General features: G+C 37.6%; 1 protein-coding gene across 1 annotated transcript in view; it reads left to right on the forward strand.

The window, feature by feature from the left end:
* The window catches only part of LOC134650513 (neuropeptide FF receptor 1-like), a 70,239-nt gene extending 63,152 nt beyond the window's left edge, over nt 1–7,087 (forward strand). The window contains exons 8-9 of the mRNA XM_063505469.1: nt 3,248–3,328; nt 6,929–7,087. Coding sequence (XP_063361539.1) covers nt 3,248–3,328; nt 6,929–7,087 — 240 coding nt within the window. The remainder of the gene's footprint in view (nt 1–3,247; nt 3,329–6,928) is intronic.
* Nucleotides 7,088–19,836: the final 12,749 nt, after the last annotated feature.

Raw genomic sequence — 19,836 nt, forward strand, 5'->3', positions numbered from 1 at the left:
TTAAGGCCGCGTAAAACTCATAGTGAACTATACTAAACACTTACTACTGTATTCTCCGTGTACTATAAACTAGTATAGTTAGCTAGTGTGCACAAAAAATCCAGACAAGGAGTGGCAAGGCGATTTGAGGCCTTGGGCGATAAATTAAACGTCAGTGGCAGGCGTGGCTCAACCTATTGACCCTACGGCTGAACTGAACGACGGATATTGCTTCCTGAAATTACTGATACGATACATCTACAGCCGCATTCGAAATTTGCATACCGTAACCACCCAACTATATACTAGAAGGTATAGGTACTCTGTGGTTCTAATGGTTCTGTATAGTGCAATTATTAGGATAAAGTAACTCTTAGCGAGTTAGCGCCACTTGCACCATTCCACTAACCCATAGAAGTCTAACTAAGCTCAAACATGTGATACTGCCTGCTTATACTGATAATGTCAACTTAATGTACCATGTTTAAGCAAATAAATCAATCATTCATTCATTCAAAAAAAGCGGCCAAGTGCGAGTCGGACTCGCCCATGAAGGGTTCCGTAGCAGCAAGTAATTGAATGAAAGGTAAATTGCGGTTTACGATTTATGACGTATTAAAAAAAGACTACTTACTAGATCTTGTTCAAACCAATTTTCGGTGGAAGTTTGCATGGTAATGTACATCATATATTTTTTTTAGTTTTATCATTCTCTTATTTTAGAAGTTACAGGGGGGGGGGACACATTTTACCACTTTGGAAGTGTCTCTCGCGCAAACTATTCAGATTAGAAAAAAATTATATTAGAAACCTCAATATCATTTTTGAAGACCTATCCATAGATACCCCATACGTATGGTTTTGATGAAAAAAAAAATTTTGAGTTTCAGTTCTAAGTATGGGGAACCCCCAAAATTTATTGTTTTTTTTTTCTATTTTTGTGTGAAAATCTTAATGCGGTTCACAGAATACATCTACTTACCAAGTTTCAACAGTATAGTAACGCTGCCAGCCTTCTGGGCACCATATCGCATGATGAAGGTGACCTGGGGAGCATTTTTTACTTATAAGTTTTGTTTAAGATTTGTTTTATTTTAGTTTTAATTTTAACGTTTAGTTTCTTTTTTTTTCTCCATTGTGTTTGTAATTAATAAACCTGACCTATATACTTAAAAAAAAACAACAGTATAGTTCTTATACAGGAAAAAAGTGGCTGTGACATACGGACGGACAGACAGACGGACAGATAGATAGACAGACAGACATGACGAATCCATACGGATGATCCTAAAAATGATCCCACATGGGTTTAGGCGGAGTATGCCACATTCTTAGCAGGTCACTTTCGAGTTAAGTCACGTTTTGAGGACGTCACATTTTGAGTATGTGACTTTCTGAGAACGCCACTTTCTGAGGATGCCACTTTCTGAGCACGTCACTTTTGAATCTGACCTGACTATTTTTACGTTACGTATACATTTGACGTGCCTCCCCCTCAAAACTGACAGACTGTTTTGAACAGAAAATGACGACACGGCGTCTCCGTTTGGTTATATTCTCCAAGATATTCCGTCGCCGAATCCTGGTAACAATTTGATTAATAGATGCCGCATGTGTCTTGGAGTTTCCAATTATCTCGCTTCACGGCTTTCTTCAAGGCTGGCTTATCCAAGATCCGGCGACGATCACAATAATTGGAGCAGCCCCTATTTTTAATTAAAGGAGGCCAGAAGGGCTATGATGGCCGTCTCTTTATCATTTGTCACCATGCCTGTCGCGTTCTAACAACTATGTAAGTGCGAAAGTGACGCATTTCCAAGTTACATTTTGATGCCAAAATTATGTTTAAATAGTTTTAATCAAGTTTTAATGTAATTTTGCTGCATTTGTACATTTTGCTCGCAAATTTATTGGCGCAATATGATATTTAGAAAATATGTTAAAATTTTACGTTTCTTAGGTATCTTTACAAATATGTTCACATGTTAATTCGTGTTGTTGAACAAACATTATAAAATGATTCATGCATGTACCAACATATTTAGTCGTTCTCAGTAGTATGAGAACTATAATATGAAATCGGCAACATCGGTGTTTACAAAGTCATTAGCGTAATGTACGTACCGTACGCAGCAAAATTTACCTACACTGGAGGCTTTTCTAAATTAGCGACCCGCCCCGGCTTCGCACGGGTTACACAAAACCTTAACAAATGATACACCTAAACCTTCCTCAACAGTCACACGCGGTCATGCGGTTTTCACCCACTTTTTGAGTTTCAGTATTTTTTGAGTTCATCGCGAACATACATATACACAGACAGGCGCGGCGGGGGACTTTGTTTTATAAGGTGTAGTGATTAAAGATGGACCGATCATGGAATTTGCCAAATACGAATGTTCGGTTCAAATCTTACCGAACCAAATATTCGGCTGAATTCGTTAGCGGACTGATGGAAGAGAGTGCTTGAAAAGTTCTGGAGTAGCTTTACATTTTTAGGGTTCCGTAGCCAAATGGCAAAAAACGGAACCCTTATGGATTCGTCATGTCTGTCCGTCCGTATGTCACAGCCACTTTTTTCCGAAACTATAAGAACTATACTGTTGAAACTTGCTACGTAGATGTATTCTGTGAACCGCATTAAGATTTTCACAAAAACTAGAAAAAAAACAATAAATTTTGGCGGTTCTCCATACTTAGAACTGAAACTCAATTTCTTTTTTTCATCTAACCCATACGTGTGGGCCGGTGGGGTATCTATGGATAGGTCTTCAAAAATGATATTGAGGTTTTAATATGATTTTTTTCTAAACTGAATAGTTTGCGCGAGAGACACTTCCAAAGTGGTAAAATGTGTCCCCCCCCCCCTGTAACTTCTAAAATAAGAGAATGATAAAACTAAAAAAAATATATGATATACATTACCGCGCAAACTTCCACCGAAAATTGGTTTGAACGAGATCTAGTAAGTAGTTTTTTTAATACGTCATATTATAAATCCCCTAAATACTTCCACCGAAAATTGGTTTGAACGAGATCTAGTAAGTAGTTTTTTTAATACGTCATATTATAAATCCCCTAAATACGGAACCCTTCATGGGCGAGTCCGACTCGCACTTGGCCGCTTTTTCTGTGTTGCAACGAGACAAATATAATCAAAAATATAGTTAAAAAATATAATTTAAGTTAATAATTGCTCGACAGTGTCACTAGGAGCATAATCGGGAGCACTTTAAGCCCTCTCTTAACGTTCAATTGTTTGTTCCAGTGGCGCTGCACGCAAAAGCCCGAGGGTTCGTCCAGTGATTACGAGCTCTATCACGAGCCCCATAAGCGGTGCTATCTTCAGGTAACTAACGTATTACTAAAAGAAGTTAAAAACTAGCTTAAATCTAAAATAGGCCCTTGAGGCATTGTACCAAGGTTGCTGGCGACATTTCCTCGCTGTATCGCAATGCTGATACGTAGTGCGAGGTAGCCGCCAGCTCTTCGGTCAACTAACGTATTTATTACCCGATTTTAAAAGGGCCCACTGATGATCGGTTCGCCTGACGATATCGGCCTGTCAGTTGTTCGGAGCTGTCACCTTTTGCGTGTAACTGACAGGCCGCTATCGTCCGGCAGACTGATCATCAGTGGACCCACAGAACATATTAAAGAGGTTAGAATGGCTATCGCGCGCAGTTAGCATCGGAACCGGTGTCGCCGCTCGTTCCTCTCCACATTTACTAACACTCGCGCAACGGTAGTAAAAACTAGCTAGCGCCTTGTGTGCGTGGTGAATGGATACGCCTCTTTTAGACAGATTTGATGTCTGACTTCTTAATCTGAAGGTTATTGTGGCGCAAAAGGGATGTTTACTTCGTTTTTCGGTCAGCGCGGGCGAGTAGCATGCGAGCGTTTGCTCAAAACCGGCGGCGACATGTACCCTGCTCGCATCGCCATTCTAACTTGTTCTGTGAGTGGACCCCTTAAGAGGTTCCCCGGCAAGGGGTGATACGACCTCTTTGACTTTCTTATACCACACGATGTTTACTTTCTTTTACTTGGTAAATGTAAGCTTTTCTTGGCTTCCATCTCTCCCTTGCTAACTTTCCCTTCTACAATGGTCTTAATGAAATCGTCCTATCGTAAAAGGTGTCCCGGCATCTTTCCTCTTCTATTCTCAATGGTTTTCAAAGCCTCTTCCTTCTAAGTTTCACCTCTTCCCTATTTTAAGAATCTCTTTATTTGGCTTCTCACCCAAACGGCAAAAACGGGACCCTATTACTAAGACTCCTCTGTCTGTCTGTCAGTCACCAAGATGTATCTCATGAACCGTGATAGCTTTCACAGATGATGTATTTCTGTTGCCGCTATAACAACAAATAGGTACTACTAAAAAGTACGGAACCCTCGGTGGGCGAGTCCGACTCGCACTTGTCCGGTTTTCCTCCTTCCAACTAGTTTAAGGACGGACGGGACAAATAGGCAAGGCTCGGGAATTTTCACGACTTTTAATGACGTTCCTCCACCTTGTTCTGTTCAAGTTGATCCAAAGCTTAGACGGACTATTATTAGACATTTAGGCCCACTTACACCATCCCACTAACCCGGGGTTAAGCGGTTAAACCATTAACCTAGTGTCAAATTGTACTGGTAACCATGGTTACTCCAGGTTTAACCGGTTAACCCCGGGTTAGTGGAATAGTGCAAGTGGGCCTTAGACAAATAAGTCCAATAGTTCAAGAATTTGTATTGCCAAAAAAGTCGAATTAGAATTGTTTACAGATCGTTCTTTTCAGACTTTGAATTTAGAGCGTATTATTATGCTAAATCGATCCCGACCACTTATCTGACTTTGCCAATAAAATGTATTTGGTGTTTCGCCAAGAATAAAATTGAGTGTGATTTCGTTACGCATAAAGTCAGACGAAGAATATACAAGGTGCCTTTTAGACCCTGACAAGATTTTATTTAGCTGGCGGAGGCTGTTGCGGATATAAAGTGACATAGAACTGTCTCATTTCAAACATAGACAGAGATAATCATACTATCTTTGTCTTACACTAGTACATTCCTAAAGATAAGGATGAGTACCTATAGTTTTCCTGGTTCTTACTGACTGACAAATTAGTTCGACCAACTATACTAATTTATTTTATTGGCAAGGAGACTCTTTGACAACAGATGTTGAAAGTCATGTTATCGATGTAAAGAAGAAGTAAATCTTTAGCAAAAAATATAAACAAATACCACAAAAAATATTGTCAAGATAAAATATTTTGAACACAATAAAACATTTACATCAAGAAAAGGACGAAGGATTGCGTAGCATTTCAATAAACAATGTATTGAAATTAAGGATGACCCACGCTAGACCGGGCCGGGCCCGGGCCGAGGCTTCCGACATGTAATTTTCTATGACGGCTGATCGGTGATAATGTGGTGCTTTCCATAGAAAACGAAGCGCCGGAAGCTCCGGCCCGGCTCCGGCCCGGTCCCACCTATCGTTGACATGACCTGTACCATAGAGAAAAAAATACATAGAGTGCTCACTCCATACATCAGTTTTAGTATCAAAAAGACTATTAGCATCTAGTATCGAGTAGCGGAACTATCAGTACTGCTACTTGACAATAGATGTAGCACCGACCGGAAAGTCTTATCTCAACAGCATAAGACTTTCCGGTCGGTGCTACATCTATTGTCAAGTAGCAGTACTGATAGTTCCGCTACTCGATGATAGATGTAGACACTGAAATTAATAGTCTGAACTGATGTATGGAGTGAGCACTCTTGTCTTATACTATACTATATTTCTCTATGCCTGTACTGACATTAATTTATTTGACTATGTACATGTACCTACGCACATTATTGTCATATATTTATAGTATTTTTCAAACTGGAAGGGTACGCTGACAGGTGTCATGTCCATACAATGTATCTTATCTTATCTTATCTTATACCTTTAAACGAGCAATTCTTGTAGGTACTTATATTTATTTATTTATATAGCTATATATTTCGGGCATCTCAGAAACGGCTCCAACGATTTCTATGAAATTTACTAAGTATATGAGGGTTTTCGGGGGCGAAAAATCGATCTAGCTAGGTCTTATCTCTGGGAAAACGCGCATTTTTGAGTTTCTATAGGTATGTTTCTCTCGGTCTCCCAGATATTAACCTAAATATGCCAAATGTCGCATAATTCTATTGAATTGACATCTATCAGCGTACCATTTCAGTTCGAAAAATACTACATATAGCTGCTTGTAGCGACATAATTACAACTTATAACACTATTTCAGGGCCAAATCATAATTAATAAGAATCTTGCCAGGCTTTACCTTGGGGCTTTGAACGCGATGATCGATTAATCTCCTCCAACTTAACTGCTTTTTGTCTACAACAACTTGTGAATTGATATATCTGAAAAGGACATATATGTATTTAGGAAAGCAATATAGAAAATTCAGAGTAACAAATAGGCAATATAAATTGTAATATTGAATGTGTACCTATAGAACAATGATATTATATAACCATAATATAGGTTATACTCATACTGAGTCATACTTGAAGAGCACAAAAAATACTTCCATATTTATTTCTGTGCCTACGAAGAAATCTGTTATTTTTGATTAATTTTTATTTTTATATTACATCCATCTTTGTCACACTCGTTGTTAAACATAAGGTCGTCTCTTTCTCTTTCGGTGTGCGGGAGCTCGTTAGCACGTGCACATTTCTCGCTTGTCCAGCCGCGACTAAAGGCAACTTGTCCAATTTGTCACAAGTTAACCGCTTCAATTTTGGAACGCCTATAACCTATCTTGAGTTATAAATCATTGCTATAGAAATATAAATAGAAACAATTTATTTGTATAAGCACCAATAAACCCTGTTAAAAATGTGTATTCTTTCACCAATGGAAGCATGTATTATCCTCATAATGATGTTGCAGATGAACACGCTCCGGCACAATGGGCACTTCGCGCACGCGCACGGGCTGGACGCGCGCACGCAGCTCTCGCACGTGACGCGCTCCTCGCGCCGCGCCGCGCCGCACGCGCTCTCCGCAGAGATGCTGCAGCGGCACGCGAAGCTCGACCTTAAGCGCTGACAACTAATGTACAACTAAGACCTTTAAATAACACATTCAGTGCCGAAAACCCGACTATCGGGTATTTCATGATTTCGTTCCCAGGCCGGACGACCCGATAGTCGGGATCGTGGTACTACAGCTTTATATGAAGAAACTTTTGTAGCCTGGCGCCGATGTCTTGTTTGGATGGGTGGCAATGAATGTGTTAAAGCACGGTTCGCACGTGTTACCCCGCTTAAGGCTGCGTTTTCACCAGAGCTGTGCGAGGACGTGTCGCCAGGGATCTGTTTGTTAAGAACTGTAAGCACTGACAACGAATGTACAATTAAATTAAGACCTTTAAGGGCACGGTTTGCACGTGGCGCACCGAGCACGCTGTTCGCCTAGATGCTGCAACGGCACGCATGGCTAGGCCTAGCCAAGATGGTCATACTACATTATACAAGGAATGTTTAACGAATTACGAATAAATAAGTACTTATTGTAAAAAATGTAAATATGAGGTTGTATTTAAGCGAGGCAAAGTGTTCATTGAAAACGAGCGTATTTTATTAGTCTAAGTACGTACCTACCTATGTACGTAGTAATAAAATATATATAAATAATAAAATATACTTATATGTACTTTATATAAGAATTTATTCAAGCCAAGCTTTTTTTTGTCTTCTTACTCTATACTACTAAGGTCTTCTATGCATTTAGCGGTTGCACCTTTAAGCATAGTGTTTACCAAAATGTTTATACAAAAAAAAACTTTTTTTATTCCAAAACTTAATTTAGGATTTCTTTTACTCCGCTATCCATACACTAAAAATGGCCCAACTGCATCTTATCTGACCATGTTTTACAATAAAGAACTTTGCCAATTTCTTTTCAAGCAAACTCTAGGTAAACATGGTTAGTTCTGGGGCAAAGATGTAATCAACCGCGATGGCTTAAATTGAAATTCCTTTCAATTTTAACTTCGCAGCACGTGTATGCAAAGTTGTACGGTATACTGCCTGAAGTGTACCGCGATTAAAACAAGGGGGAACACTCACAGAAAACATAAATCTATAGATTTCGACGGTATCGTCATACCTACATAAATACCTACGCTTCAAACGTGTGGCAAAAGAACAGTTTTTATTCCATACAAGATTTCTTTGAGTTATATAAATTCTCATTATTTAGGTACTAAATTCAATTTCTGTATAAAATAAAATAGTATGGCCGTTCATCTCTCAAGATAGCGTTGTGTTTTGTGGTAAAGTGCGTGTTTGCGACACCAGGTTCTCACAGTAATCCAGGCTTACATATACCTACCTACTAACACTATCCGAATTATTGGACCAATAATTTGTAAGTTTAAACCCTTAGTACTAATTCTAGTCATTGTATCATATACATTAAGTCACTGTAAATACCTATGTCAACTGCCGAACACGTTTCTATGTGTACGGGCAAGGAATTTGATTTCAGTGCTATCACGTACAGTGACCTGCAATAATATATGTTACTCTTCGAAGGCCGCAAAAATGCCTATGTGACACGTTCTTAGAGCTCTACAAATAATGTCAGATATTTTTGAGGCCTTTGTTGTGTAACATAATTATGATTGCAGGTGACTGTACCTTGTCACAGTGAAAATATCATGAGGTCCCTAAGGACTTGAACATTGATTGTAACTGATCGACTACTTTTGATGCTGACCGTACTACTTTTCTTATACTTTTGTCGGTATATATAGGTGAGGGTGGGGAGGGTCGATCCCTAGGGGACACTTGGTAAACTTCATTTTTAATCAAACCAATCGAGATAAAAAAATTTGCACTGGTAACACTCATTCATTCGTTCCTAACTTCACGTTCTGTCATGGCACTGTATCGGAAAAGTCAGTGGTTCAAAAATGGCGGACGGTGAAAGATTTTCTGCGTACTATATTCAATTTTCGGTAAGCTTTAACTGGATTTATTTTATAATATGAGATGGAAATGATGTTAGTGAGTGTGCTTATTTTATTTGTTGTTTATTGAAGTGATGATTAACTTGGATTACATTGATATACGCGAACACACGTTTCGAGTACGGCACGTTTTATAATCTTACTATGTATGGGGAGACTTTGTCTTTTTCTTCAGGGGAGATATGATTCCGGGATCATGTCACCCACAAAGCGATCAAGTATACATTGTAATAAATTTACTTACAAAATGATTCATAGAGCTATCATAAATATTTTCTTTTCTTTAGTAAATCATGCCGCAAAAGTACGACCAGAGAAACACTGATTTAAACTTTCAAGGTTTTTGACTCACTATTGTTTTTTAAAACGGGATTTAATGGCGTATAATTCAGTTTTTAATTATACAACCGACTCCGAACTCCGAAAACGGAATTATCCCCGTGGCCTTTGAAAAGACTAACTAAAGTTGACATCAACATTTTACGAACTACCCGCACTTGGTCTTGTTTATCAAGTTAAACGTTTTACACACAGGGGATGTTACTCGGTCGACAAACAACACTTATAACGATATTTGGTTTTCAACCGGCGATATTTGTTTTTATGCATGAAATGCTATTTCAATGGCTTTCCGACCTTATGTACTATAGAACCGACGGTCCATAGAAAGGATTTTAGGATTATGCAGCTCAAACACCGTCCTCGAAACGTGAGCAGTAAATTTCTAAACTTATTTATTATAGTAAACAATAACGACCAGAGATGGGTAAAAAAAATAAAATTGCTGTAGGTATCTGACGCTAAAAATACCTTCATAATATGTAACTTTAAAAAATTTAGCTTGTTATAAGAAATTTTATGTTAATAACTTAGATTTTTGTTTTTTTTTTAACTTTTTTTTTGTTCAAAAATTGATTCCCTATTTTATGTTGTTTTATGGATAATACGATTACATTGTTTTTTAAAAGTATAAGATTATGGATTAATATGTGTTTGATATCTTCATATATTAATTTTCTGTAGATAAAGTGAATAAATTAATGTAGCTACTACCCTCGAAATATGACATTGCCGCTTAAAATCTTTTTACCAAGTGTCCCCAAATCTGGAAGACTTGATCCCTTCGGCTTAGACATCTGATTACCGGAAATACAACTTCAAAGCATGGAAGATGCAATATATATATGTTTGCTGTGTATTTTACAAATTATAGATGCATTGCTAATAGCGATCCGAGTTATATAATCAATGAGAATCTGGTATGGGGAGACATGGTAAAAATCTGTTTACCATGTGTCCCAAGAACCAGGGTCACTTGATCCCCCTAGGATCAAGGCTCCCGACCAGGGGTAAACAAGTCTCCCTTACATAGGGGACACATGGTAAAAGTCAACAGTATGGGTTTTCATTAAATAATGGTCTAATTTATTGCACAAATCTGTTCTAATTCAAACTATTAATGAAGAGATAAATTCTGAATCGTATGGTCTATAAAGTTTTTCAATACTACAAATAGTTAAGAAAATGTATGCTAAAAACAAAAGGGGTGATCAACCCTCCCCAGTTTCCCCTAACTGTTGTATTTTCAATTTGATGTAACCAAAATGCATGTGTATTCTGTACAAACCATTTTAAAATGTCCAAACAGCCTACCTATCTACGTATATCTCATTAACTTAATCAAAATAGTACTTATTTGTACCATATATGTGATCGACAGCCAGTTGCGGTTCGAAAAACATGTGAGAGAGTTCGTCAAGTCGTGTTTTTTTCGCCTGAAAGTCTTATACCAAATTCGAAACCTCTTAAGTGAGGAAGTACGTAAGACTCTATGCGAATCACTAGTTCTCTCCAAACTAAATTACGGGGACATAGTGTATGGGCCACGTCTACAAGACAAAACTCGTCGTCTTATACAGCGAGTTCAGAATGCCCGTTACCGTTTTTGTTATTCAGTCCCGCCTAGGAGTCACATTACACCGCATCTAAATAAGGCTTCAATACTTAATATGACATCTCGCAGACACCTACACCTTGCAAGTCTTTTGATTAGTGTCCTGAACGACAAAAAACCGGAATATTTATATTCGAAAATACACGTTTCTTCATTCCACAGACGACATGGTGCTAGATCCACCAGGCGTTGTCTTTTAGAAACACACCCACACAAAACTGTCGCTTTTACAGGCTGCTTCCGGTATCTCGCAACCAAGTGCTGGAATAATATCCCTCCACCATTAAGATGTCTTAAAACAAAACAATCGTTTAAGTTTCATTTTAAAATATACCTTTTAAATAAACAAAATATAGGAATTCCGCACGGGTATTTGGTTGCAGATTACCGGATCTAGTCTGTACCTATGTGTACAATACTTTATGTTATTGTAGGCCGTTTTCTATCCCCCGTCTGATATCATACTACATATACACTAACAGGCACCACACTTTTACACAATCCGTAGCTAATTATTATTTAATAGGCAAGTTTCTAAATATTTTTGTATTTTTGTATTATTAATTTTTACTCGATAATCTGTCCGTGATCTGGGTTCTAGCAGAATTATCAGTGCTTCACCCGAAAGAGTGGAGCGTATTACTGAGCCAGAACCCTTTTGTTTTGCTGCAACGCACACAGCACATTTATTGATACATCTTGTTCCTGATTTTAGTTTTAGTTTGATATTGTTATATATTGTTTCTGTTTTTTCTGTCAATGTGTGTATTGTGGCAAGCTAATAAATGGTTTATCTATCTATCTATCTATCTATCATATAATTATGTACTTATTTGATAAGAATTTAATTATAAAGCAGTCTTTAAGATTTTTATAATTAAATAAACCATAAAAATTATACAACCCTAAGTTTCATTTATCGTGAATAACCCCTTTATTAATAAACGCGCCTCAATTAGCTTATAATCGTTTGTCTATCTGTCATTTTGACTTACGTAGGTATTTGTAAGAAAAGGTTAAAATATAAATTAACTAATTGAGAATTATAATAGCGCGTTTGAAAGGGTACCGATAGTCACTGTTATTAGTTATTACTTATGTACTATTACTACTATTTTTCCAGAAATAGGAGTACCTAATGCTTAGCAATTAATAGTGAATGGCGATGAATTAAGATAGGTAGGGGAACGGGGGGTAATGAGAGCCATCGGGTAATGAGAGCGATGGTATTTTACCGAAAACTACCCCTATTGGCGCACGAGTAACCACTCGGGCGTGTTCTTCGACCTTCGGGAATGTTCGTGTAACGCGGCCGACTCGTTGGTGTGCAGCATTGAGTCGCAGGAGACGGTTGTTTGTTTTACGTTCCGTGCTTATAAAAAAGTTCAAATTGTCAGCCACGAGATAAGCATGGAAATATGATATTGTTGAACAAGTTTGTATTAATTGCATACACAAATTAATCATCTATCAAGTGCCATTCAATCGATTCTGATAGAAAGCTGATTAAAATATTTATGTAATTATTTATCAAAATTGAGGTAAGCGGGTAATGGAAGCCTAGGATTTATCTAAAGATCTATCTAAAGATCTGAAGGATCTAAAGATTTATCTTTATTAGCAGAGTAAGGTTTTGCTGTACGGATATGATGGTCGTTCTTGTCTACGTGACAGCGTGATAAAACGGTGTCCGTCACTTTCTTTCCCACGGTGTTAAACAGTGACAGTTTTTTTATCACGTGGATAAAGATGGATAAAGCTATCCATAATAGGCTGGCTGATTTAGTTATGGTAAAAATCATATCCAGCAAGATTCTAAATTATGGCTCTCATTACCCTTATGAAATAGCAAGACAATCCGTGAAAATACGATGGAAAATAATTAATATAATTATGCACTACATCTGTGAGTTCGTTTGAGTTTCAAACGAATAATGTTGCAGGTACGGTTCTAATTACCAGCTGTCAAAAGTTGAATGATTTGTTCCCCGCTGTTCTTGCGTGTTGATTTTGTGAAAGGGTTAATTGTTAACAAATTGTTAACTTCCCAAGCTTACAAGCCGAAATAAAGCTCCAAACTTAATTGGTAAAGGTAGGCGTACGTACACGACCATACAGGTAAATTTTGTACGAGTTTCCCCCTTGTTATTACAATTACGAGTAAAAGTTGGTATATTATTACCGTATTTTATAACTGCCTCTCGCTTTTACATGACAGGACTGCAAGTAGGATCGTGAGTCGTGAGTAAGACGCGACGCGTCATGTAGTAGTACCTAATTAAATAGACTCCGGTAATATGTAACATTTAAAACTTTAACGTTTTGAACATATGTTAATAGTACATTACGATACAAGTGCGAATAGTAGGAAATTCGAATTACCTTTTCGCACATGTATTTTACAACGTTTTAATTCAGTAGTTACAATATATGGCCCTTTAACTTTTCGACGGTAACTAGTATCATACACGTGCGTATAGGTATCTGGCGGGTTCGAGAGTGTAAAGTGTCATTCTATAGAACTTGCTAACTATGTAAACAAACCGCCATATTGAAATTGTCTCTGAATGATGAATTTACTAGTGACTTTTGTTTACATAGTTAGCAAGTTCCATAGAATTACACTTTAATTTCGAGTGTATGACGGCGGCTAGGTGTGACGTCAATAAACTGACTGACTGACTGAGCCTGAGTGTCAATAAACTGGATTCTGGGGCTACATAAAGCTATAAAGTGGGCCGTGGCGCTTTGAAGAGTTCATTAGGATTAAGAACTGTTTACGGCTCCGAACGGACCGGCCTTCAGTCGAGGACCGCTCCAGACTTGACGAGCTGAGTCGAGCAATTACTCAGACCAGAGGCCTTACCGCGAAAAACGAAAATCGAATTTTCTTTAGCTGCCTCACTATTGTTTACAAGTTATTCAAATGGTCAAGTCCGATAAAAGCAGGTAACGAATTTTTGATTTTCGATTTACGAGTAGGTACGTGTTATAGGATCCAGCGTAGGACATGAATACAGGGATTCCTTAATATGATTACAACTTTCTAATCCCGGAATTTATGAGGCTCAATACCGGATTCCGGTATTGGATTTTTTTTATTTTGTACCTTGAGACCTTTAGGAACACCGGCTCAATTGCTCTTAACCAGCTGAGCTACCAAAGCTCACCAGAAGCATAGAGAAAAAAATACATAGAGTGCTCACTCCATACATCAGTTCAGACTATTAATTTCAGTGTCTACATCTAGCATCGAGTAGCGGAACTATCAGTACTGCTACTTGACAATAGATGTAGCACCGACCGGAAAGTCTTATCTCAACAGCATAAGACTTTCCGGTCGGTGGCGACATCTATTGTCAAGTAGCAGTACTGATAGTTCCGCTACTCGATGCTAGATGCTAATAGTCTTTTTGGTACTAAAACTGATGTATGGAGTGAGCACTCTATGTATTTTTTTCTCTATGCCAGAAGTGTGCGATTTTTCCATTGCTTCCGTTTGTTTACATGTCTTATGAAGGCCATAGCGACATCTACCGTAAGAATGTTGTATTAACGGCACCGGAGTCTCAAGATATGTTCAGAAATCACCAGTAACAATCAGCTAACCCATACTAAACTATATTTCAGCAAGCAGACACGTCTGCAAGCGATACTACAATTTTTTAAAGTTCTAAAATACTCTGTTACTTACTCAAATATCGCATGACCGAAAGACATAACATGGACATATTTTCTTCACATATGAATAGGGTTTGCACGACGGATCCGAAATGTATGGGAAAATCCGCGGATCCGGATCCAGATCCGGATAATTTCATACATTCCGGATCCGGATTGCAAACCCTACATATAAAGTTTCGCGACAGCCGTCCGACTCGCTAACTCTCATTCATTCATTCGAAACACAAGTTGAGAGCATTAACTGAAGCCATTTCTCGCCAACACGGCCCGAAGTTTGCACAGCGCTAACTAGGTGGTTAGTTGGAAATGTAAAAATACGATTTTGATCTGATATTAGTCTTAGTGAATCTTGCACCGATGTAAAGGCACATGTTCTCGACAGTTACTGTTAATGTAGGTTACCCACTCTAACAACCTGACAATAAAGGCGTGTTCAGATATTTGTGAGCGCCTTGGCCGCTCCGATATATCTGATGGCGACTATACGACAACTCATTACTTAGACCGCAGTGACTTGTTTATTGTAATAGGGCTCCCAGGCTTCAAGAAACCCGATGTTGCTAGGCTGAAAAGTGGTGCCGCCCACCAGCCCCTTGATTTCCGCTCTTATAATTCTCATACATTCGCCATCGATTCGATTATTTAATTATTATTATTGATATTGTGTTGCGACGATCTTTTTGTGAATGCATTTTATTTTGACATGTAAAATATAATGTAGGTACCTACATTTTCCATGAGAAATAAATGAATCTAATCTAATCATTCTTCGCATTTTAACCAACCCTCCCTAAATTTCGAGACCAAAAGTGCGAGTTCTTAGATCAATATAAAATCAAGATCATAACATTTAAGACTGAAATGCGCTCCTAAAGCAAATCATTGAGGAAATGTCATCGACTATTTAGACTCTCGCGCGAGCCACGAGACGAGCCGCGAGCCGCGCCACGAGACGCGAGTGTAAGCGGTGGGCTCGCGGCTCGTCTCGTGGCTCGCAAGCTCGTCGAGCTAATATAATTTAAACACTAACGGCACGGCATAAGGTTTATAACCGAATGACAAGCTCGCTATTCCTCCCCACAAACACCGGTCCTACAATAAATCATTCACGATACACTCTGTGAGGCTATGGAACGCGTTGCCATCTCCGCTGAGGCAGTGTCAGTCTGTAGCGTCGCTGAAGGCAAAATTAAAGAGGTTATGGCAATAATATTAATGTCAATTGAACGACACGTAGGTAGGATTGTGCGGTTATATATATTAGTATATTTGTAGGTATTTAAATATATATATATATTTATTTAAATGTATGTATTAATATTTTTATGGATATATAATTGTTTCGTATATTTATACATGTATATGCCTTTGCACCTAATGCATCGCATCGTATTTAGTTATGTTTCTAGGGTTAGCTACTTCTTTTAAGTCTCGCCGTCATGTACAGTTTATCTTAGTTTGACTACCATTTCATAATGTATCTCTCAGTTACTTAAAGGTTAGCTGGAAGAGATCCCTTAACGGGATAAGTTCGCCTTTGTACACATTTACTGGATTATCTCTGTGTTATGTACTTGTTTTGTGCAATAAAGTGTTTACTACTACTACTACTACTACTACAAGCCGAACGCGAGTGTAAACGGTGGACTCGCGTCTCGTGGCTCGCGCGAAAGTCTAAATCGACTATCACAGGTTCACCTTGCTGTAGAACTTTAGCAGTAATTAGGTACCTAGTAATTAAAAGTTTTGTCTTCATGGAGACGCATAGGTCTCTCTCACCTTCTCGCACTTACAATCAATTTTGGGGTTTCCCCATACTTAGAACTGAAACTCAAAAATTTTTTTTTGAATAAGGATTTTTTTGGATTTTCTATGCATAGGTCTTCAAAAATGATATTGAGGTTTCTAATTCATTTTTTTCTAAACTGAATAGTTTGCGCGAGAGACACTTCCAAAGTGGTAAAATATGTCTGTCCCCCCCCCCCCCCTGGTAACTTCTAAAATAAGAGAATAATAAAACTAAAAAAAAAATATATGATGTACATTACCATGCAAACTTCCACCGAAAATTGGTTTGAATGAGATAGTAGTAGTTTTTTTAATACGTCATAAATCGTAAACCGCAATTTTATTATGTTACTTGCTGCTACGGAACCCTCTGCCGCAAAATGTACAAAAAGCAAAATGTACACAACGCGCAAAAGCCTTCATGGGCGAGTCCGGCTCGCACTTGGCCGCTTTTTGTTACAAGTGAGATGAAGAAGAGGGCGTGTGTGAAGGCGGTACAGGATTTCAAAATGGGGGCGTCCATTAATTATGTTAGGGGATCAGGGGGGCAGGGGGTCAAGCCGAATCTTACTAAATCTCACGTGAGGGAGAAAGGGGGTTTCGGAAAAATCACGTAATTTTTTTCGAGCAATAAGTTGAGTAAATAACAGATTAATTTAAAGTTAAACATGGCTGTAGGCTAACATATGCCGATATCTGATACAATTATTCTATACTAGCTGTTGCCCGCGACTTCGTACGCGTGGATTTGTATATTGGTGGTTATATATTCTACATTAGCTTAGAACATTATGAAGCAAAATATTGCAGTAGGACGGTTAATCATTTGTTAATTATTAATATTATACAACGCATGAGACTTGTCTTTCACAACCTACGAAGTTTCTAGCCCCTAACTAAATAAAATTGTTCTCGACATAATCCCTCTCAACCCCCTTAGAAGATTTTCATGTCCTCAATTTAATAAGACCTACTACCTAACTACCTATTTACGAAGTTTGAAGTAAATAAAATTTGAACCCTATATAAACTTTCAACCCCTTTTTAACCATTTTAGGGGATGAATTTTTAAAAACGCTGAAATTACTTTTCTTGTATTCTAATAATATGCCTCTGTGCAAAGATTTAAGCCCGTTCTCACAAAAATGTTTGAACTCCATACAAACTTTCAACCCCTTTTTCACCACCTTGAGATAAAAAATTTCAAAAACGCTGAATTTTTTTTTTCAGTTTTAAAATAATACCTTTTTATGAAGTTTCAAGTTCCTAGCTTAAAATAAAATTTGTACCCTGTACAAACTTTCAACCCCTTTTTAAACCTGTTAGGGGATGAATTTTACAAAACGCTGAAATTACTTGTATGATCTTCTAATAATATCCCCAAATACAAAGATTCAAGTCCCGCACTCGAAAAAATTTTTGATATCCATACAAACTTTTAACCCCTTTTTCGTCACCTTAGGGGATGAATTTTCAAAAACACTGAAATTAGTTTTCTTGTGTTTAAATTTAATATCTTTTTGCAAATTTTCAAGTTCCTACCTTAAAATAAAATTTGCACCCCAAGACGAACTTCCATCCCCTTTTTAAATCCCTTAGGGATTTGAATTTCCAAAAACGTTGCAATTACTTTATTTTGTAATCGGCTATTATGCCTTTCTAAGAAGTTTCAAAGCATTTGTTATGGATTCAAACTTTCAACCCCTTTTTAACCCTGTTAGGGGATGAATTTTACAAAACGCTGAAATAACTTTTCCTGTCTTTTAATAATATCCCCAAATACAAAGATTCAAGTCCCGCGTTCGAAAAAATGTTTGATATCCATACAAACTTTCAACCCCTTTTTTACCACCTTACGGGATGAATTTTCAAAAACGCACATATCAGTTTTCTTGTATTTTAATAATATATATTTTTATGAACTTTCAAGTACCTAGCTTAAAATAAAATTTGGATCACATACAAACTTTCAACCTCTTTTTAACCCTGTTAGGGGATGAATTTTACAAAACGCTGAAATTACTTTTCCTGTCTTTTAATAATATCCCCAAATACAAAGATTCCAGTCCAGCGCTCGAAAAAATGTTTGATATCCATACAAACTTTCAACCCTTTTTTCACCACCTTAGGGGATGAATTTTCAAAAACGTTGAAATTAGTTTTCTTGTATTTAAATTTAATATCTATTTGAAAAGTTTCAAGTTCCTAGCTTAAACTGAAATTTGCACCCTAAGACGAACTTTCATCCCCTTTTTAACCCCCTTAGGGGTTGAATTTCCAAAAATGTCGCAATTACTTTATTTTGTAATCGGCTATTATGCCTTTCTAAGAAGTTTCAAAGCATTTGTAATGGATTCAATCTTTCAACCCCTTTTTAACCCTGTTAGGGGATGAATTTTCAAAAACACTGAAATTACTTTTCTTGTCTTATAATAATATCCCCATATACAAAGTTTCAAGTCCCACACTCACAAAAATATTTTCACCTCAGCAGCTCGAACAAGGGTACTTTGCTACTTAAAAACAGTGAGCAAAATCGCATTTTGCTCACTGAGTGAGACAAAATGAGCAAAATGTGATTTTGCTCACTCAGTGAGCAAAATGCGATTTTGCTCACTGCTTTTAAGTAGCAAAGTACCCTTGTTCGAGCTGCTGAGGTGAAAATTTAATTGTTGGTATATCTTAAGAAAATATGAGTGAATAGAGGTAAGTGATGAAGAAGGAATACATTTTTCGGGTTCTCTAATATGTTCTCACTGCTGAGGTGAAAAATGTTGTGTACTACACGAGATCAAAGTTATTTACATCTCGTGCGCTTTTGAGTCCCTTACTACGCTCAAGATTCTAAATTAGATTCACTCGCTGCGCTCGTGAATCTATTATAGAATCTTTCGCTTGCACGGGACTCAAAATAAGCACTCGAAGAAATATCAAACTTTGATCTCTTGTTGTACAAATAACTATTGATCTCCATACAAACTTTCAACCCCTTTTTCACCACCTTGTGGGATGAATTTTCAAAAACGCTGAAATTAGTTTTCTTGTTTTTTAATATAATACATTTTTACAAAGTTTCAAATTCCTAGCTTAAAATAAAACTTGTACCCCATACAACATTTCATCCCCTTTTTAACCCCCTTAGGGGTTGAATTTTTCAAAATCGCTTCTTATCTCTTGTACACTTTATAAATGCAACCTAGTGTGCAAATTTCAACTTTCTAGCTTTTGTAGTTTCGGCTCTGCGTTGATGAATCAGTCAGTCAGTCAGGACACTTGCATTTATATATATAGATAAATATAAATAAAAAATCGGCCAAGTGCGTGTCGGACTCGCGTTCCAAGGCTTCCGTACATTAAGTCCGACTCACGCTTGACTGCTCATTTCTTATAGGTTTT

The sequence above is a fragment of the Cydia amplana genome, chromosome 8 (assembly GCF_948474715.1).
Source record: "Cydia amplana chromosome 8, ilCydAmpl1.1, whole genome shotgun sequence".
NCBI lineage: Eukaryota > Metazoa > Arthropoda > Insecta > Lepidoptera > Tortricidae > Cydia > Cydia amplana.